Genomic DNA, 23,352 nt, shown 5'->3' with positions numbered 1-23,352 from the left:
GGCAGTGAGGAATGAGTTGTGAAGCTGGAGGGAGCTCAGCTCCCAAAACTTTTACTAAGTTTTAATAAAGTGATTCTCCTCAAAAATTAGAGTAGATTCCCCATTCCCCGAGGAGAATGAGTGAGTGCCCCCCTGATCTGCGTGTGCAAGGAAGAAGGAGCTATGCGGAATCGGATTCATTATTCCTACGGAGGGAATAGTGCTTATGGAAACATCGTCTTTACGGATCACGTGCGCCCCTGAATTATCCAGCCATACTCTGCAAATTCTCCGGTTACCACAGGGCTCAGAGAAGATCAATAGTGAATTCATGAAACAACGCAGTGCCATCGTTAGAACACCTGGAAGGTAGAATTTCCCGAAAGACACTGGCCGGCTAGTAGGAAATCCCATCAGACTTGACTACAAACTTAACCTACAAAAGAGATGACTACCGGAAAGCATCGAGTCATGTCATTACTCCCGGCCTCTGAGCACCTCTACACATCATACTGAAAAACCTTAAGTACCTTGCATGTAGATTTGTATAGTTCTTTGTAAATTAAACTTTATCTTCACATGGGCCCACAAATAACTATATTTTCTAATAGTACAGTGAAATGAAGATCTTGGGAAGTGGGGCTCGGGAGTGTAAAGGAAACTATAAGAAATAAATGATCTTTGTAAGAATATTACTAAGGGAAAAAGGTGGTTGTTATTTGGAGAAGAGGGAGGTGGTTGATCGGTAAGGTTTGGGGAGGTTGGAAATAGAACATGTGATCTCTGCGAAATTCAGTGAATTTGAAGAAATGTAGTTGTGTCAGCTCCGGCAGCCTTAAACACCGTTATAAACCTTGAGACAATCATCTTAAAGATAAACCACCAATAAAATAAAAAAATCACTAAGGAGTAGTATACTCTAGATTGTAGAGGTTGTAATTCTTCGTGGTCTTCCTTTACTCTTTGCCCATGTGAAACACAGTGAGGGAATCTACAAATTCCAATCTAGATCATATTCAAAATTATCTTATGGTACCCTACGTCTTCAATTCATAACAAAAAATCAAAATCTAAATTTCAAACTTTTAAAAGATTCTACTTTGTCCTTTGGCCTATGGCACATTTACTACGAGAAGGCAACCCCTTGGTGGAAACCAATGTAGAATTCTTTTTGTTTTTATTAAATATCAATCAATTGAAGACACAAAAAATTCAATTGTTCGAATTGTCAATTTTCAAGGAAACGAAATATTTCACCTAATAACAAACCGAAGGGATGGAAAAATAGATATCCTGGAGAGTCGTAAATCACGAAATAATTTTATTTCTTGTGGAATCTGAAACAATAAATTTTCCCATTTGATATTTCTCATCTTCATCATGGCATCATCTTGACAATGCTACGTATGTGAAAACATGGGGAAACAGGAAACCCAGCATCAGAAAGGTAATCCGATTATATCAGAATCACACCTTTTTCAAGTCTCTACCACATGGAGCAAGAAATTGAGGATCTCATACTCCATGGAAGTTTCTCTAGCATAAACTGAATGATGTTAAGGGTTCCTCATTTTGATGTTTTCTGTTTATTTCTCGCGATATGGGTAGGTAACTCGAGGTATGATATAAGGAAATAGAGCTGAATGTCTACATAGATGTAATTCATAGAGTAACATCCCAGATTTCTCTATCTTCATCCTCAAGATTTAGTGCTCTGACACTTTATCTCGTAGTTTTTCCTTGGCATTCACCGAAATATCACAAAACAGTGAGAAGTTATAGATTTTGGCCGTATTGAAAATAAGACAAACTGGGATAATACTAAAAACTACGATTTTTTTCATTAGTGGACAAAACCGTTGTGTATTCCTAGATAAAGATGCTTGTCCACTGAAGAAATGGCTAACATAATCAAAGAATTTACTAAACAATAATATTTCTAACTAAAGTAAGGAGATTTCTGATACTGTGTATATAGGGTAAAATGAGGTAATTTGGAACCATTTACAGCTTGGGACACTTGATATTTTCTCACTGTTTCAGATGAGCAAAGAGAAAACAAAGACCACAAAATATAAGAAAAAGACGATTAAGAAGAAAAGGAACAGATTTCTTACTTTTGAATCTCTAAAACAGTGAGAAAATCTCAAATGTCCCAAATTGTAAATAGTCCCAAATTACCTCATTTTACTTTAACTAATCTGAGATATTTTTTTTTTAATTTACAATAGGCGATGAGAACTACAATTGCTGCATTGGGAAGACCAGGGCAGAATCAGTCAAGAAATGAAATTTATTTTTGCCTTGAATTTGAGATAGACATGTTTCAATCAGACTGATAAATATTTCAATGAACAATGAAGGAGTTAATCACTCTGAATAAATAGTAATTTACTTAGTATACTTTCTGGGGAAAATTATGACAATTCATTGTATAATTCTATCCCTGACGAAACTTGCCTCGAGTCTCCCCTAAAGATGTACGTATGTTTTCTCTTTTTACAAAAAGAAGGAAATACAATATAGATTAAATTCAACCTAAAATCTTTTTTCATAGTCTATTAGTAACTCACAAAATACTTAATTGCTGACAGAACAAATCCCCAGAATGGTACTGCACACTAAAATCCTTATAGAACTTCTTATAAAAAAAAGTTTTACGTTTGCTCGTATCTTTTGATAAAAATTGTAATGTATTCGCGAATAGATCCTCAATTCATCATCAAATAGCCATTAAAATGCCAAATAACCCTGAAATCTTGAGTATTCTATTTAAAAGTTTAGGCTTTTAATTGAAATTATCCCCGTTCCATATTAGTATCGTTCCATATTTGTCAAAGGAAATTAAACAAAAGATCTGCAAGATTTTTTGACATTGCCTGTAAGAAATTCAGTGATCCAGAGATAATTGGTATGCTCGCAACTGAAGTTTTGTTCTCTAGAAGCTTTGTTGTTAAAAAATATTTGAAAAAAAATCGTTGATGATTGTTTATTAAAAGGTTCAAACAGAATTTAAAATTTTCATACTAAAAATTCGTGTAAAGGCCTCTACACAATTGGCTGCAATTATCTTCAAAAACTGTATTTGTAACAGAATTTTAACGTTTCCACCTACAATTCTCCAGGGAAATTTCGTTAAAAATTTTTTTTTAATGAAAATTGCTCTCAATATGCTGTAGAGTCCTTAAGGTTATACAGATTTATAAAATGCCATAGTAAGAAACTGTTAAAGGGGTTACTTATAAATAGAGTGAATAATAAAATAGATTGAATGAATGTTAAGATGGCGATGGACTTAAGGTAAGGTGGATTAAGCTCTAACATTAAGACAACTTAATGGAATTTCTTACAACTAGTTTACGTTAAACCAGAGATGTGCAAGAACCGTTTGAAACCGAAGAAATGTCAAATAAAACTTGGACGTCAATGGTCAAAACCCCTGGACACACTTATTTTGACGTTTATTCGGTTTCAAACGGTTTTCAACGAGCCCTGGTTTAAACACTCAAAGAGATTTTACAGTTTAAAATTAAAAGTCTAATCCGAGAATAGTACAACGTTTTTAAAAGCTAACTCTAATATTTAAAGTTTAAAAACTTGTCTCAGAATTGGGAGACATATTGAAAAGTATGAGCTAAAATTATCATTTCTTATGATTTTTTTTGGGAGGAGCATAACTACAATTTGACTAAAATTTATACCTTCACCCTAAATTGGGTAAAATGTGCTAGGAGCACCGAGAAAAATGTGGATGGTAAAATTTACCATCCTCCATACAAAATTCTAATGGCCGGATAGTAAAAAAGTCACCCAGCAAACGCGATATTAAATTGGACTGTCAAAAATTGTAGAATCTATTGCATGGATAGTAAATTCTAATAGCCGGATGGTAAATTCTAATATCCCCGGATATTAGATTTTACTATCCGGATGGTAAATTTTACTGGCAGGATAGTAAATTTTACTGGCAGGATAGTAAATTTTACTAACCGGATATTAGAATGAAAAATGTCGGAAAAATTTATTTTTCCTTATTTTCATTGATTTTTGGCCATTGTTTGAGGGCTTGGGGCCCTTCCTGGATGACATTCTCTGTATTTCAAGCCATTTTGATGCGTGAAAATCTTTTTCCAACATTGACGACTCAGCCGAGATTTGAACACGCGACCTTTGTGATGACAGTCCAGCATCTTCCAGCTGCGCCACGAATTGCTATAATGTATTCAAAGCATATCGGGAACCGTTGCATCGGCACCCACGATAATCCAAAATGACACTCTAACAGTAGGATGGCAAATTTTATTGGCTTGGATAGTAATTTCAATCCAAATTACTATCCTCCGTTAAAATTTACTGTCTTCCAGTTAAATTTTAACATCAAATATGCGGCCAGTAAAATTTACTTCCCGGATATTAGAATCTAAGAGAGGTCAATGTAAAATCTAAAGGAGGATAGTAGATTTTACCATCCGGCTGTTAGAATTTACTATCCATAGGATAGTAAATTTTAAAATGTCAAGATGGTAGATTCTAAAGGAAAGTATCTATGGAGGATGGTATTTTCTACTATCTTTTGAGGCAGTAGAATTTAAAGACACGATTTGTAGAAAATACCATCCAAATTTTTCTCGGTGAGGGAAAATGCCTTATGGGGAACGAAGAGATGGCTCAAAAATGAACCAGAGTAAACGGAAGCTATGAAAGTGAGGAAACGAGGTGTGATGTTCGTGTGAGCGCTTTGATGATGCCCGGACAGACTGATGATAAGGGCATTTCAGTCACCAAAGCCAACATGTGTGAATAGAGAGATAATGACTTGGCACTTACGAACTGTGACCATCTTGGGGTCAAACTCCTCCACACGTTGCTGCAAGACGTCAATGCGCTGCTTGATGCCCCGGGAACGCTCACTGACTCCCTGGAGCTGGCTATTGAGCTCCGTGAAGATATCATTAGCAATGAGGACCAGCGATGCCAATTGCTTGAGGGCATTGCTCAGTGTCACATTTGTCACTGCCTCCAACTCATAATCACTCACAGGTACCACTTTCTGCGAACTGGCAATCTGATCGCCAGTGTCGCTTGTCTGCACCAGAGCACTGCTGCATCCTGGTTCTGGGATTGCTGTGCAAATAGGGCCACTATTCACTTTTGGGGGTGACTGTGGTCGCCCTGTGGCTCTTGTGGAGCGTGCAATATAAACTGGACTCACAACACGTTGCACGAATGGCATTTTGGTGCATTTTATTGTTCACTCCAACCACTTCACATATACCACTGCACTGTTTTCCCCTAGATCTCCCTTCGTAAGTCCCTGGTACCAGAAAATGCAGCAAATTGCTATCTCCGGGACAACACTGAATGATAAACACCTGGAATTTAGCGCAAAGAGATCGCTCAGTTGGAGTTTGAGAATCGGGACAATGTTTTTTTTTTTTGGGTGAGCATTTAATGATTGTCTCCCGTATGCAAAACCCGGTAATTTTCCCATCATGTGAAGCATGTCGGATGAAAAAGTGTGACTATCCCAGGGACATGAAATGTTCAAGAACAAAACTACTCTCAATTAGGCTTCCTCCCATTCAATCACCTGCCTCTCACTGAGAACACGCACAACCCGAAAAGAATACATTTATGAAAAAATTGTTCCCAAAACACGGTTACTCGAAGGTCAGATACCAAGAGCGATGACTTTGCCAGAACATGTACACCACGCACATTCTTTTTTTTTTTTTGAAATTAAAAAAAAGACTAGTAAGGAACTAGATTTATCAGTGGAATATTTTTGATTTAAAATTACCTTTTCTATTATTTTAAATTCATTTGATAAGCTTTCAGTTATATAGAGAAAAATCTATAACTTTTCTATTTTGCAAAATTTTGGCAAATTTGAAATTTTTAATAATATTAGTTTTTGGTTAATAAGAAAATAACTCAGCAAAAAAATAGACGGAAGGAAAATCTTAAACTTTTCTATGTTTTATTTTATAATTTCACGATAGTCGTGTAGTAATTACTAAAATTTAAAGCTTCAAGTGCCGTAGAATTTAAATTTTTTCACTGCAGATAAAATTTAAATTTTTGAAAGCAATTGAAAAAATATTTAGAATACTCAGTCTCAGGTTTTTAACAGCAAGAGAATTGTAAATCTTACGACTATCTATCTAGAATGTGAAAAAAAGCAGATTTCAAAATTAGGTAAATGAGTAAATGATGAAAAATTTTTTTTTTAATTTTGCAGATGTACTGTAGAATTTTTTTATGACGTTGACTCTCCTCATTTACTATTCATCATTACTTTACATCATTACTATTCATCATTCGTCATTTACTGTACTTAAAAAAATACATTTGACTAGTAATTAATTTCAATTTCTTTTGCTCAATATTTACAAAAAGTTATTAGACATATCCTGAGTAATATTGTGTAGTGTACTCTCCTGATACTTAAATGTTTTTGAAAAAAATATTTTTGGGACAAATGTCGACGAATGTTACTGATCAAAATTACAGATTTCTAGACCTCATGATTTAGTAACTAAAATAAAGAGACTACGTTTACACCCACATAAAAAGTCAATGCTAAAAACTTTATAAATCCGTTGTATTATCTACTAAATCTTACGATTTTGAATAATTCTTTGAATCGTAATATATGTTATTACTTTTTTTATAGTAGTATAGTGTCTGAACGCAATTTTGAAAATCGGACCTGCTTTTTCAAAATGTTTTTTTATGATGAACAAAATAAATATACAATTAAATTTATATTCTCAGGTTAAAATATTAAAAACAGAAATTTAAAATCTTGAATTTTGAAATCAATAGATATATGTGATTCCAAAATCTTGAGTTTTAGGATAATATTTTTCAGGTATTTAAAATGAAATTTTAGTTTTTAAGATGTATATTACAACTATTTTTTAAATTCTTTTTGACCTTGGTCCTAGATAATTTCAATTTTTATTATATTGCTTGAAATTTTAGAAAGATTCTCTTACTCGGTGCAACTATACCAAATACGGATTTTTTAGGAAACACATTCTAAAATTTTGCAAAGATTCTTTTCCGTAAATGCACCTTAAAACTAGAACATTATCGGCATGTTGTAACTTCAATAGTTTTATATTAAGCCAGATTCTTCAATGATATTTGACTTATGATAGCAAAACTAGGGCAATTGCACAATTAATCTTCTAGATTCTATAAGAATTAATGGTTCTTCTTGCTGTCTCAAAACTGGAGACTATCGAGAAAGAGTTTAATCGTTTTGTCTGAAACCTGTGTGACTTAAAATCATAAATCTTCTCAATTCAGTCAATATACTTGAGGTTACGTATTATTCTTAAAAAAAAAATAATTGCACCTTAAAACTGCAAGTGAAAAGAAATCACATGAAATATTTTGAATTTCTAAACATTCGTGCTATTCATATTCACTGAAGCATAATCAAAAGTCATTTGTAAAACAGTTAAGACTATTAAAATTATACAGCAGTAACTTATTAAATTTCAAATAATGGAGTGATGCAACTTCAATGGCTGTTCAAAGAGATTTTATCTTAAAGACTTTTGATGAAGTGTTGGGAAATATTGCAAAATTGATTAATGGTGTTGATATTCTAGCAAAAGCTGGAGTTTCTTTTGGCCCGATATTGGTGACATTATGCTGAGCTTCAAAGGTTTTCCTTTGCTGAATTTAAATCCATTTGGTAAACTTCCCTTAAACCTATGTACACCACATTCCTGATAATCTCCTGCCCTTGTGGTAACAAATAATCGTGATATTTTTCAGCAAAATAAGGTACATGCTGTCGGCAGAGGAATACTCTTCAATCAGGTATTCTCTCTCTTCCCTGGAGGTATTTTTGGGATGCGTTTCTCTGTTCATCCGACTTTTTTTTACGAGTTTTCCTCATCATCTTTCTCTCTCTACCATCCCTAGTCTCTCAGTAAAGGGCCCTTGTTCATGAAATATGTCTGTATGTATGGAACTTAGCCTCTTGCAGGCTCAAACATATAATACTAGCAAGCACCATGAAATTGAAGCCCTTGTAACTGGCAGACGAGGAATCATCTGGCCTCATTTCCCATCCTGTATTCACCCAAAATTCCTCTGACTATGCATCTGTCTCGTGAATTGTTCTTGAATTTTATTCTAGGGGATTGCAATTAAAAGGTATTCAATTGAGCGGCTTTTCAAGGTGCCGGTTCAGTTCTGATACATAATTTTGTAAAGCTCTCCCATTCACCTTACAACGCGATTCTGACTTCCAACCGAGCTCAACTCAAAATGTTACGCAAAACGACAGGGTAATGAGAGTGAATGTTGTTGAAATGAAACAACTTAACACTAAAACATCTAAAACATTTAGAAGATGGATGCTAAAATACGTCACGTCGCGTTGGACAGAAACTAACGTCCTAAAGTCGAAATGGAAGAGACACCGGTAGACTCTAATGCAATTAAAAGACGTTTGTCTTCTCCGTTTGGTGCACTTAACAACCCAAGGATGACTTCCACAACCGCTTAATACAACCCTCACTGTATTTTTTTTCACCAATTTACCAATGTGTACTATTCACCTTTTATTTCTTCGTGTTTTTACACTGACGAAAGGTAAATTTTAATTTTCAGTTCGTTGATTTTGCCGTTGAGCAATCCTATTCAACACACAAACACATGGTACAACTTCCTCTCAACATCATCAAGAAAACCCACAAAATCTGCACAATTTACACTTCTTTCACAACAGCCATGGTGAAAAATTTGTTAATTCACGGTTTTGGAATTAAGCCACTTCATTAAGATTACCTCACCGCTTGGCTAATTAGGTTTAAACCAAATGGAAAGACCTCGACCACCGAAAGAGACCTCAAGAGCCGTGTTCGCGATGCCGGCACAAGAGAGACTGAAAAATAGTTACTTGTTTGGAATTTACGCGCCTCAATGTGGCCACTTTCCATGGATTTTGTCCGTGCACAATCGTCTACAACGTTAGGGAAAATTCGTAAAATCTGCAGCATATGCTGCATATGCTGCAAACAACCATTATTCAGTTTCAGGTTTAGGCGTAAGATTTTTCAGGTGAATCTTTTAGGCGAACTATGGCGAAATCTGTATGAAAGCGAAATTCGCCACTATACTTCGCAGTGTCTTGAATAAACCAAGAAATCATCCATACGTGATAGTACGTTAACACAGGTAATGAAGAATTGATAGGAACATAGGGTAAATGTGCCAAATTCCAGCCAGCTTGCAATTTCGGCCATTTATTTTGTTCCTCGAATTTCCATGAGTTTTTAGTTTTTACATACTCTAGAGATTATACAATGCAAAAGAATAACAAAAAATGTAGCTTCGATAAACGAGATGACGTGAAAAAGGCATTGGATGAATTCCTGAAGGGCAAGGAACTATGAGAATGAAGGTGGTCGAAATAGGGCACCAAAGCTATGCTTACATTTTCATTCATTATAAAATGTATTAAGAATGATTTTAGAGTAAATAAAGACGATAAACTGTCTACAAGGTTCTAAGCAACACTATTAAGTAGAAGGAATGAAAAAAATCAATTTCTATTAAAGATATTACATTTCAAACTTGAGACTTTGACGCTTGCATGCAACTATGCCGAAATTTGGCACACTTACCCTAATGGAAAACTCTTATATTTAACCAGAATTCCGCTCATTATGTATGAGGTGTTTGCCTATAGGCAAATACAAAGTTAATCTTTGGCTCATAAACACAAATTTGTGTATAGCAAATTTTGATGCTTTACCATAATTAATCTATACTTTGAAGTGTAACAATGCTATTAAATTCAATTAATTCACCTAAATTTTGTAATCCTTAACCTGAGAGGCCTCAAATAATATTAAATAGGTTATGTAAGGATTAATAAACTTTGAATTTGAGTTAATAGCATTATTTCTCTGTCCTGGGTAGTCTGAATTAAAGGTAGAATTAAGGCGTATCTTCCATTTCGTATATTACTTATATTGACATAAGAAGCTGTCTAATTGGGTGGTATAAGTGTTTTGTAGTATATTTCTTTTATTATTATTTATTTATCTTTCAAGTTATTGATTTTTTTTTTAAATTATTTAACTTAACAGAATATCGGTCAAAATATGGCTAAGACCCGAACAAGCGGGCTTAAAAGGGTGGGGGAATAGAAAAAATAGCTTAAGAAACTCTCATAGAATATACTCCTTACCAAATACATGTAAAGATACTGTTTTGCTGTCACACCTGTCACTGATAACACTAAATCTAAATAATACGATATGTATAAACTTCCCTTATTATCAACTCTTCAAATTTAAACGACGACGACGCGAAGGTTGAATTGAAAATACAAAATTTGGGGTTATCAAACATAGTCATTATCACTTTCAACTGCTTATCCGTGTCGGAGTTATAGATTCAGGACATTCAGGTTAGCAGCCCATGTCTATCGATTCACAGCCACTACAGGAAGACTTTAATTCATAAAAAATGTTAAACAATTATCGTTTATTAAATTAAACGTTTCACTGTCCTTTTACCATACCGTCTGTAGCTTTTGTATAATAAATCGGAAGTAAAAGTAACTTAACTAAAGCTTAAGTAAAGCTTAACTTGTAAAATATAAGGTTTAAATCAACTTTGCTATTCGTGGTCTAACGTACTCCTCAATTAAATAATGATAATGAGTTCGTAGCATCAAAACCACGATAAAATATCAAAAAAAAACTTTTATTAATTAGCTAAAGCTATTTTCTGTAAACCAATTGCTCAATTGATAAATGCACTACGCATGTTAAAAAAGAAAACATTTTTTAGGTAGCCCCAAACTGTTGCACTATAACGATGGCAATATTTGTATAATAAAGAAATAAATAACTATGTAGCGCCATAAAAAATCATAGCTTTATTTGAGGCCTATCACCCAGATTTTACTATAAAGGCGTTAAATAATCCCTATAGTTGGGTATTATTTAAGAACTTAATGGTAAGACACCCTTACCCCGTGTTAAATGAAAAATTGTCACATCTTTTAGCAGTGAAATGCTAAATTAAAGAAATTTTAATTAAATTAGTTTTTGGGATTTATATTGTTCCTTAGAAATTGCAAGGGGGCAACTCATTCTGAGCAATTTGTCTTTGACAGTAAAGCTGTCTATACACTAGGAAAAATATGGATGAGTGGCCCTTCAATAACACTATTGATAAAAAGCTTCAATTATTGAAGAGAATTATTGAAGAAAATGCCTCCACACAGGAACTAATACGTTTCAATATTGACAGTTCGTGTCATCTCTCAAGTTTTCTTGCGGCTTGAGATTATTTTTCGTGAAAATTTATTATTTGGCTGCTGGAAAAGCGTGGAAAGTGTTTGTTGAAGTTCATTGAGATAGTGTTTAGTGAATATTAGTGGAAAATTGTCCAAAAGTGCGAAGGAGAAGTGTTTTCGAGAGATGTTTTTTGTAGTGGGATTCAACCAAGTTTTACTAGAAGTTTTCACTCGTTTTTTTTAATTATTGGTAGTAAACCTCTTGTGCATCACTGTAGAGTTATTTAATACCATATTCCAATTTCCAAAATGATCCGACACATATCCGGACGACAATAAAGTTTTTCAGAACTTCGAGACATAAAACATAACCTCAAACTTTGCTCAAAATAAATTTCTGAAGTGTACAGCAGCAGGAAAATTCTGTAATTCACAAGAGTGAAAAGCATCAGTGCGATGTGTTTGTCGTTCTAGAGAAGTGGTGCAGCAGTTTGAATTGCTGACTGAGGGATTTGCTAGCTGTGCTCAGTTTCCTTGATGGAGGTATTGAAGTGCTGAAAACCGAAGATTGTAACAATCTGACAGCAGCCGCCGGAGCCGGACGGGTGGATGCTGCGAGTCCAGTGTCGGTTGAGAAGTTAGCCCACATCGTCCTGATGATGAAAAAACGCGAAGTTTATCCCTGATGAGGCAGCTGAGGGACATGTGGCTGCTGTGAGTCCAGCCTCGGCTGAGAAGTTATCCTTGATCACCCTGATGATGCAAAGACTGCGAAGTTGTCCCTAATAACACTGTAGAAAGTGCCAGTGGGATGCAGGATCCAACAGTTGGTGGTTTAAATACATCCGGATGTCTTTAGTTCCACATCCAATAAACATTCTCTTCATTTAGAAGTTGAGAGACCCTCATATCCGGCTGTTGGATTATATATATTCACAAGCAGGGACTGTTCTGACTTGTAAGTGCTTCTGCTGCCCAAAGGTTCATGGATACACTCAGAAGCTCTTCCTGAGATTCACAGAAGGGAGTTGCAGACAGATTATGGATACGACTCTGTTCCAGAAGTACAGAAAAATCTCAGAGAAACAAAAAATTATTGTATGTATAAAATTGTGAAGACTTTTTTATTTAAAATTTTTTTATTAAAAAAATAAAATTAACAAAAAAATAAACAAAAATCTCTTTCTTTTTTCCAATATTGTGTCACTTCAACTGTGGCTCCCAGTCTCTTTGCATGATAAGATCTCGCGCCTTATCTACTCCTTGATATTTTCCTTGTCTGTCAGCCAGTGTTCAGGTTTATATTGAAGAGATCCACGGGTTGTGTTCCAACTGAAAAACTCACGGGACCTGCTAATGCAATAGAATGTCTCACTTCCATCCCAATTCAATTCTTTACCTTGATCTGTTCTCCAGCTGGATGCTGGGATTGAGATCTGCTTTGTCTCAGAAGCCTCAATCCATGTCCAGATGCACAAATTACTCCCAATTTATATCTGAACAAAAACTTTTACCAAAACTGGGGTAAATTCCACTAGGAAGTCACATTCCCTGAAACACACTTTTTTTCTTTTGGAACTTGCACCAAAATCGACAAATAACATTTTTCGAATATTCTGCAACACAAAATATTCGAATTTGCGTGAAAACGAAAATTAATATATTGAAGAAAATATCTAATGAACTTGATATCGACCATTTCTTCCATATTCCACTTCAATAATATTATGGAAGAATAATATTGATGATATTTGTCTCAATGTGTAGGGGTAAACAATATTGAAAGACAATATGGAAGAAAAGTCATCCATATTGAAACGAATATTGAAGAAATTGCCTCCACATTAGACAAATTTTCTTCAATAATCCAAATTCATGTCCATATGTTTTGCTAATGTGTAGGCAATTTTCATCAATATTAAATATTGATTGCAAATATTGATGAAATTTTCTCCTAATGTATAGACAGCTTAAGAGTGATTCAAATTTGAAACTGTACGTTAATATTTTTACTTTTCAGAATATGTATGTTTTTTCCGACTTGGTACGTTGTCATTCTAAATTATGGACAAATCTTTCTGAAATAAGAATGAGAAGGTATCAAGTTGTTTGAGTTAGTTTTTTGTTTTACAAAAATATGAACAATAAATTTATTTTTTGCCTCTTTACTTCAAACAAATTGCAAAATCAATTAAAAAAAGGGAAATTTTGAAAAATATTTCTAATAACAAAACTTAATGACTTATATCATCTGAAAATTTTTTAAATGCTCTTCCTAAATGCATTGAAATGTCAAAATAGTAAAAAAAAAAAGTGAGTTTTAGACCCTTGTAATATCCAAGAAGCGACGTTTAGCTGCTTTTTTTATAATCTGTTGCATTCATTACGAGTAATCCAGTACTTATTGAGAAATAAGTTCAGTATTTAAAGTTTTAAAGATTAAAGCACTAGAGCGTCTCTCAATAAAGTTTGTTTCTCCCTTTTGGTATTTATAATTCCCTTTTGGTAATTATAAATTTTATGAAGTACAATGAATTTGTATTAGATCAAGTAAATCATTGCACTTAATCACAAATGCATAGGACTTACAGCCTTGTTCCTGAAAAAAATCATTTATCTAAATATGATGCCGTGTATTATTATTTAATCAGTTATTACTGGGTATAGTAATTCAGAAATTGGATTAAGTTAGAGGAGGGTGGGGCAGTTTACGCAGCTATTTTTTTCAATAGTCATTTGTTAAGGAGTATACGAGCCAAATTAAAACAAATTAAATTCCGTTAGTTTCTCTAAGGTATTGGCTTTCTAAAAATCTTTAGCACAATTCCATTTATAATTCCAAAAATGTTTATTTTTGAAAGTAATGCATGCGTGTTTTTGCCCCACCCTTCGCTAATTGGATTTAATCTTTAAGGCCTAGTAATTCAACACTTACTTGGTCCAGTGATTCAGTGATTATCAGGTTTTGTAATAAACACTGGTAGAAATAAAAGGATCAAATTGATCCAAATTTGATCTTTCGCAAAGGATGGATCAAATTTTAAACTCTGAATGCTCATTTTTCATAATAGAATATATTAATTTGATCCATCCTTTGCAAAAGGATCAAATTTGGATTAATTTGATCCTTTTATTTTTACCAGTGAAGTATATACTGGATCCAGTGATAATACTATGCAATTGAATAAGAACAATTTAAATTTTATTGGTAAAAAAATGATATTGGATAAATAGTCAATTCAGAACGTTAATAGTTGTAAAATCATCGAGTAAATTTTGGTAAAGGGAAAATACGAGTTTATAAAACTAAAATAAAATATAATAGTTTAGTCCGAGGTTTTGACTCATTCTTTCAAAATAGAAAAAAAAATCATATTTCCAGTGAAAATAATCCCATAACAAGCATTATCTTTTTGTAAATGAAGAATAAATAAAACCCATAAAACGTCAAAGTTAAATTGAAAATCTGAAAGCAATTTTAATCCTTAAATTTATGAATTATAAAAATTTTGAATTAATAATTTAGGTAGGGGAGACCGGGGCAGAATTAGCCAGCAAATGAAATTTTTCATTGTGTATAATTTGTAGGAGAAATGTTTGTAACAGGCTGACAAATATTCCAATGAGTAGAAAGGGATGTGTTTTCTTTTCTTCAAATAAATTAGTGGTTTCTTCAATATTTCTTGAACGGCAGGCTATGATATCCCATTGTCTAATACCAAGCGTGGCTAATACTTCCCCGGTCTCCCCTACCGTATAGATGCGAGTGACTTTGTCCCCTCTGGTTGTTCGCAAGCTTTTCTTAAATTCGGTAGATCGAATCGATGAAAATTGTCTTTAGAGGGAAGTGAGATAGTTTTGAAATGTTTTTTTTTAATTGGGCTTTTTTCTCCTATTGTAAAAAGAGAGGCTTATCATTATGTAATTTAGCTTCACAATTGGTTTATGATGATAAATTATATCACGATAAGGTCCAGTTCTATTTAAAAATAGGAGGAAAAACCAAATTTTCTAAGGGACCCACACTTCCCTCTATAATAATAATAATAATAATAATAATAATAATAGTACTGGCACAACATTCCACGAAGGAACAAGGCCTTCCCCAAGGGGATTTCTAGACATGCATTATTATTTTTTCTTGTACGGGATGAGATCGTCAGCCCCATGCCCGTGACTTCCCTCTATAGTATTAGAAATAAAGAAGTGATAACGAAAATCAGGGGGCAGAGTCACCCCCGGAGGGCGAAGTCACCCGCATTTACCGTACTAAAAATATTCAAATAATGGAAAAAAAACGATTTTTTTTGTTTTCTGTATATTTATTTATTAATTCTGTTTACACACCATGTTTCCAATATTTTTTTCTTATACGCTATATGGTTTTTTGCCAATAAAAATAGTTTACAAACGGCAAGGTATACAGCTAATTCAAAATATGTAATGTGTCAGTGTCCCATTTTCATCCTATACTTAATATCTTTATTTTTGATATTCTTTTAGTAACTGTTTTAATAACGTCTCCATTATCTAAATAGGAGAATACAATATTGATAGCATTTTGTAGTGTCCTCATAAAATTTTCTTTGTTTTTTCACAAAATTCAACAGAGATAGATGCTCATCGTGATAGAAATAAGATTTTTGAGCTTTTTTTTTATTATAAAGCGTCGTCGACTAGTAAGAGAGCCAAAATAAATTTCAAAACTTTGTCAAAAGTGTATCAAAAATAGATTATGAGTGTCAATTGAAAAATCTTTTTGTGTATTTTTGTTGAACAATGTGTAAATATGAAGTTTTGATCTCTTGGGTGGGTATAATGTGTTTCTATCTTTTTATGAGTTTTCCTTTTTCTTTGCACAAAAATTGTTGGTTGGTCGAGTTACAAGGTTGATGGCTTTAATGTTACTTCCCACTAGTAAGTAATCTACACACAGTAAGTTAAGCTCTCAGATTGAGTTAAATGTACATGAATTTCATAATCTGATGACACTAATGTAACTTGGGTTTCATTTTCGGTGGGTGCAATTTCCATGTCTCAATTCATTAATGTACATTTTTTTTCTTTTAATTCTTCATTCTCATAATCAACAAACTTATAATATACAGCAACGTCAAATATATCATTTTAGACTATTTTGCTTAATTTGCTTAGCTCGCTTGAAAAAATCATTCAAAAAACATTTATTGCATGCCAGTAACTTACTAATATGCGCATTCAGCTGGAACATTCATTTTATTATTAATTTAATACTCTTTTGGTTCTTTTTCTTTTTTTTTGTAAAGACCAACGTAAGTTGCGGGGTGGCATTCAAAAATCACTGTCTATGAAATAAATAATTTTAACACCCCATTAATTTCATATCGATATACACAGACATTGAGGATTAACACATATTTCAATATATGCGATTTTATGATTGATAAGTTTACATCGAGTGTTTGTTGTCTAAGACAGTATTAGGTTTCTTCACCTATCGATATCATGTTCTGGTATAAATTCAGCTTCACATACCCTTTGATGTTGATTTATCTAGGAAAATACTAAAATATTCATTAGTTAGGTACTCTGACATATATGCTTACTAAAATGATAAGTCATATAGTTTGGGAAACAGTGACTTCCATACAAACAAGACAATTCTAACATGAGATTGATAATATTTGGAAAATAACAGAAAAAGATATGAGTTGGGTCAATTTTGTCCTTCTCAAATTGTTTAATTTTTAATTTAAGTTTCAGAGGCAGTCCTATATAAATGAAAAGTTTGTTATAGAATTACTCACTAAATTGGGGAATACGGGAAAACCTGGGGCAAGATATGGCAAGCCGAAAAATTAAAAATTCGATATTTTCGAAGATAAAAGACACCGTTGCTTTAAATTTTATAAAATGAACAAATTACATGAAAATCCTTGAAATGTCCTTAATTTTAAAAGAATAGTTTAACAATTCCGGAGGACTTACTTTCAACCGATATTTTAACCGAATATAATTTAGATTTTGTGGACAGGCGTAGAAATCAGTAATGAATCAGTAAAGTATACGAAAATAACTTATTTTAAAATGCTCACTTTACCAATTTTCAATTTTTGAAAATTTTAATAATTTACGAATCAATTTAATCGGTAATATTAAATTAGTAAATACTCAAAAACTATGCGAAAAGATAATTTAAATTCTTAAGAAAAGCACTACGTTTTAACAATATTTCTTTAACCCTTTAAGGACGATTGGAACACCGGTGTCCCATAAAGAAAATAATTTTTCCTGACTACAAAGTTATTTTTTTCTTATGTCCGTACATAGTTGTAAAGTAGAAGGTTGAAGGAATCTAGAATGTTTTTTGCAAGTCTCTAGCTATTTGCTATGTAGTAAACATTTAAGCTCAAAAATGGCGAACTTTTAAATTCTCAAATTCATAATTGATTTTATTTATTTTTTGAACTTCCAATTTTTTTCAAGCAAAACCCTTTTGGCAATAAAAACTACAATACTCATACGTAATATTTTTCATTAAAGCGAAAAATATTATTCATTGGTATTGTCAGAAAAATTACTTAAATTTTTTGGGTTATTTTTGTCCCTATCCTATGAACGCTTCTATCGTTCATAGAAGCAAAAAATACACCGAATCAGACTCTGTTGGACTTTCCAAGGTTTGATGTAAGACTTATCATTGATTATGTTTCTCAGTTTAATTTTTATTGTTGATTTTCAGTCCGTAAAAAGTGTCTCGTCGTTAAAGGGTTAAAGTTTTATTTAAAAACTTTAAAAATTCAACCATTGAAATTGTAAGACAATTCATATTAATTGTCGCTAATGTGTGCCATATGACTTTAAAAGAATTTTTAAAATAGATAAACTTAAAATATTTCAATTGATTTAGTGATAGAACGGTACTTTGTATACGGAAATTAGTTTAAATGGGGAATTGCAGCATAAATTATCAGAGAATAAGCAGGTCTGCCTCTCACGGTTTATTATTACTGCCAATTGTCTGATCATGTCTATTATAGATTAGCACCAATTATCTGTTCACGGAGACTAACCGACGTCAATCAATTAGTTATCAGAGTTTATCAACTAGTCATGAAAACTGATCGGCACCAATCAGTTATAGTCATGTAGATTGATCGGTGCGAATCAGGTGATTATGGAGACTGATCGACGCCAATAAACTGATCAAGAAGACTGATCGGTGTTAAATAGCTGGACATAGAGATTGATCGTTTTTGATCAGCTAATCTGCCACTCACAGTTCATTATGGATACCTATCAGCCAAATACGGAGACATATTGGCGTGATCAGTTGGTCATTGATACTGATCGGCATTAATAAACTGGTTTTAACGACTAATCGGCACTGATCTGCTAATTTGGTACTCGCCGGTTCACTATTATTAATAATTGTAGTAGGACTGTTGAGCCTGGAGGAGTTGGAAGGAGAAAGCCCATCCTGACGGAGACTCTTCTAAGCCAACGGTACCAACCACTGTTCAGCTGGAGTGGTGACTTTGAGGGGTGCTATAATGACGGCTAACTGCAAGTTACGATATCGCTGTAGTTCCGCTAGATAGGGTTGTGAGTAGTCGACAAGTTATTCCGAAGGCACAATCGAATCGGCTCCTCAATCGATCTTCACCAGTGAGGCGAGGAGGATTCCAGATTCGTATCTGTCTTGGAATGGGCAATGGGGCTTAATTCCGGGAGGTTAGCGATGAAGGGTGCTCCAGCATGTTCTGGTGTGGGGCCTGTAGCATTCGTGCTACATAATTGTATCGAGATATTTCTATTACAATCTTAATTATAGTGTATTCGTAATGCCATTTCTCATGTGAGAAGAATCTGCAATGTCCATTGTAGACCGTATAATGAGCGCCTTTCCGTTGTGAATGCTTCTTCTGTGCTCCCCGAGTTGTTGGGCAAAGGCGGTCCATTTATATTACAATACGTTTTTACACATGAAAATTGAAAATAGTGTAAATCAGACATTCAGATTTCTGCACCGAGCGTGACTGGAACTTACAACTGTGATCAAGCCGAGGATCTAAGCGCCTAACTGTGTTATCACACTTGCACATTAAAATATTAATATGATTCACATTAATTGTCACTGGTGAGAGTCCAAATGTGTAATTTGTGTGTTTGAATCATTTTATATTCAAAATTTGATCTATTTGTTGATAAAAAGGTAGACTTGGCCCGCTAAATTTGATATAAATTGTTTTATAGCATTAATACGAAAAATTAATGCGATTTTCTTTTTAATTTTTTAATGTGAAAAATATTTATCCTTTAAGTAAATTTAAACTTATTTTTAAATAAGTCCACTTCTTTATCAATAAATAGAAAAACCCCAAATATTAAGTGACTAAAAGACACAAATAACATATTTTGACGCTCACAAGCGACAATTAATGTGAATCACATTAAAATTTTAATTTTAGTGTGATAACGCCGTAAGAGTTAAAGGTTTTTTTGTATTGCGTTATACAGGCTTCAGACCTAAGGCCTAGCCATATGGCTTAACTTCCCTAATTTCTTATCAATCAAGATTTCTTGGAAAATTATCACTTGAGATTGGACAATATGAGCAAGTGAACTATTAAATTTTGAAAAGCCACTGAAATTTGTAGCTATTTAGAGTTTTAAGATCACCGGGAACTGGGCTAAGCCTTAGATCTGAAGCCGACATTACTCAGATTCCCTGCGGTTCACTGTAACCGCTGATTAGCCGATCAGGAAGATTTATCGCCACCGATCTACTAACTATATAAATTGATTGGCGCCGATAAGCTGATTATGAACACTGATCGGCGCCAATCAGCTAATCAAATTAATTGGTGCCAATCACGATTCACTCGCTGACCATACTTACACCTTTGTATTTTAATCTATTTCATCAATTTCAATTAATTTTTGTGGAGTTTAGTCTTGCTTTTTATCACTGAAATAATAAAACAAGGTAAAAATTACTGTGAGTCGTCTGTTACTGTGATTAATCTATGGAGTGATGACTCACAAAAATAAAAAAAAATAGTGCAGTTTTGAACAGGCTTTTCCTTAAGATCAACTCGTTTCAAAAATGTTTATACGTAAAGGAAAATATGCTAAATCTCTTACACAGAAAATTTGTAAAAGGAATTTAAAGTATTGACTAAATAAAAATAATATTTTAAATCATTGTAATTTTAATACAAATTTTACACAATATTACTAAAAAATAAATTGTGTAGTAGATATTCAGCAAATGATTTTTTCTTATTTTTTTCCTCTCTTTGACAGTGCATGTAGAACATTTTGTTATGAAATAAACCCAACATAGATGTTTTTAGAATCAGGAGTATTGCCAGAGTAAACCCATAGGGTTTAATTAATTTACTTTCTCTGGCAACGAGCCTCCATGTCTTGAACATACAAAAGTCACTGTTTGCAGCATGATATTCAACAGACTATTGATATTAATTCTTCGTGTATTACAGATTATTACTATGATAGAACTCACATTTATGAAGCATATTTTTGCATATCAATTTATTACGATGCTACAACAATAAAGTCTCTTATAGCTCCTTGCTTAAATGTTAATCTCTATTGTATTCTTATTTATTACTTTTTTGTCTCAATATTGGTCGTTATGGTATTAAATTTCATTATCGTCCTCACGCGATTTGATTTTCATGATGCATTTTGGGAGAGGAGAGTTGGCACAATTTTCTCAAAAATTTATTTCTTCCACCCAACTTTAACAAATCACTTTAATGACTTAAATGTATGATATTTTTTGTGATTTATACTTGAGATAATCTTTTCACATTGGAAAATAAATCCGTAACTTTGATTCTGCAGTGTTTGTCCCAATCTCTTAAAACTAAGATGGGAAAAATGAACGTGATATATGGGGTTGGATCGAAAAAGATGTCAAGGATGGTTATTACAGTGTCACACCACTTGAGAATTTCATGGGAATTTCTCACACTTTATACTTCAACTACTGAACATTACTCTTTTCTATTTTTTTTTCTCTTCCACCATTAACCACAAATGGAAAAGCAACTTCTTTTACTACTTCACATATAATCTACAACATCCCAGTGTTTCCCTCGTGATTCCTCTTATCACTGTCATACATTTTTCTATCCTGTATTCTCCAAGCACACTTTACACCACTGATCCATTTTATATCATCATCAACGCGAGATTATCCTCAGGTTCAGAACAGAACTCTCCCCCAGCAACAGTCGATAGGCGCTCCAGAAAAGCTACAAAACACCCATCTTTGAATGAGTTTGGATTTATTCAACTTCTTATATTGCCCAGCAATATTTTTCTTCTATGCTATTTGGACATATTGCGTGCCTGTTTCAATGTTTTATGAGGTGGTGCAATTTCACACAAAGTTTCTGGTTATGTGAGAATTTTCCGAAATTAACCATTAAAACGAATGAAAAAGGCCAAAATTGTCTGTCTGATGAGATGATCTCCCAATGGAATTGCTTGTATTGTTAAGTTCTTAGACTTATTGCGCCAATCTGGATTTTGCCATGATATTGCTAAAACATTTCCTGATAAATTAGTTTAGGAACTTGAATTTTCAGAAGCTTATTCAGTGGCCAAAAGTAGGTATAATAACTGCAGTCATTCTGAATACAATGCTTTATTCCGTTTATTCAAACATATTCAATGGGATATACAATAACTCGATGGTTATTCATGCTTGGAACGTAATTTTCGCACTATCAGAACAATAAAATTATTTTGGAATCCTTGTTAAGCTAAACTACTCAAAATAATTGCGTCGAAACGTTTACAAGCAAAATGCTGAAACAAGGCATAATAATAAAGTCATGATCAACCACTTTCACACGATTTGAATGTTGATTGTAGAATGTAAAAGATATTTGTTTTGTGGTGGTATTTCATTTAAAATTAAAAATAAAATTAAAAGGAAGAAAGTCAAATTCCCTTAACACTTGAATGAGACGTCCGAAAATAATATATAGGAAAGAAATAGAATAAAATTAAACTTAGAGATTTTTTTTTATGATCCAATGGAATAACCTTATATCTTTGGCTTAAACCCTTTTGTTTCTGCATTGAAAGACAGAAATTACAAGAATACCTAAAAGCCAAAGGGTAAACGAATGGTTAAAATCACATGTCTTCCATTAAATATTCGCAATAAAAAAAATAAAAATAGAATATTTTGCTCAATATTCTCAATAGTTAATATTTGTTGAAATTGAAAATTACTATTTACAATTTGAACAATGAAATATCACTAACAAAAGTTGGAATCACTTGGAAGATTCTGTTAGAATCCGAAATGGAAACACAGAATCCAATTAAGGTAATATGGGGTAATTCGGAATCATTTTCATTTCGGAGTTTTGAATATTTCTCAGAAAAATTTTAGATTGACAATGAGAAAGAGGAGAACTCGGAGGAAAGGAATACAAAGCCTTACCTGCCTTACCCTCAAACAGAATAATTCTTAGAGGAATTTTTCTATTACCCATATAAAAAAGTAAAAGAAAAAGAAAAATTCTGAATTTAAAAGTGTTTCCAAATGACCCGATTTCGCTTCAACCTAATACCATAGAATTAATTTGCTAGATCCACTTACGGCCGATTATTTATCTACGATCGGAAGTTCCGATTCGGCAGTATACGGACATTTTAAATTCGCGAAATAAACTGAATCACAAAAGGAATAATTTGGAATACCGCACTGAATTATTAAAAGAATCATATACTTGGTATCTTTAGTATATATTGGAATTAAATGGAATAAAAGAATATTTACAATAATTTTACGCATTCCGACTTTGGCTACCCTTTGGATTTAGAATTAAAAAGTTTCTGAATAATGGGATTCATATTTCAATTAATATCAAACCTATTACAAGTAAGTAATGTATGCTTTAAGCTTTGCTTACACGGTTAATAGCGTTAATAGTCAAAGTTAATTTTTTTGACTTACAATAAAACTTCAATACTTTTATTTTAAGATACTTTAAACTAGTTTCGGCTGAGGCAGATATGGTATGTGGCTAATAATAATTAGAAAAAAACATATATTTTGTCAA

The 23,352-nt window shown here is 33.1% G+C and overlaps 1 protein-coding gene across 4 annotated transcripts in view; it reads right to left on the bottom strand.

Moving 5' to 3' along the window:
- LOC129799685 (mucin-2) overlaps positions 1-8,892 on the bottom strand; it is a 171,766-nt gene extending 162,874 nt beyond the window's left edge. The window contains exons 1-2 of one of the 4 annotated variants that reach the window (XM_055843816.1): positions 8,548-8,892; positions 4,807-5,351 (exon numbers count right to left, since the gene is read on the bottom strand). In XM_055843816.1, the coding sequence (XP_055699791.1) occupies positions 4,807-5,212 (406 nt within the window). In that variant the 5' untranslated portion in view covers positions 5,213-5,351; positions 8,548-8,892. The other 3 variants (XM_055843815.1, XM_055843818.1, XM_055843817.1) reach the window with 3 other exon arrangements.
- Positions 8,893-23,352: the final 14,460 nt, after the last annotated feature.

The sequence above is a fragment of the Phlebotomus papatasi genome, chromosome 1, assembly GCF_024763615.1.
Source record: "Phlebotomus papatasi isolate M1 chromosome 1, Ppap_2.1, whole genome shotgun sequence".
Taxonomy (NCBI): domain Eukaryota; kingdom Metazoa; phylum Arthropoda; class Insecta; order Diptera; family Psychodidae; genus Phlebotomus; species Phlebotomus papatasi.
The sequence above is the reverse complement of the archived record's forward strand: the minus strand, read 5'-3'. Positions and strand labels throughout refer to the sequence as shown.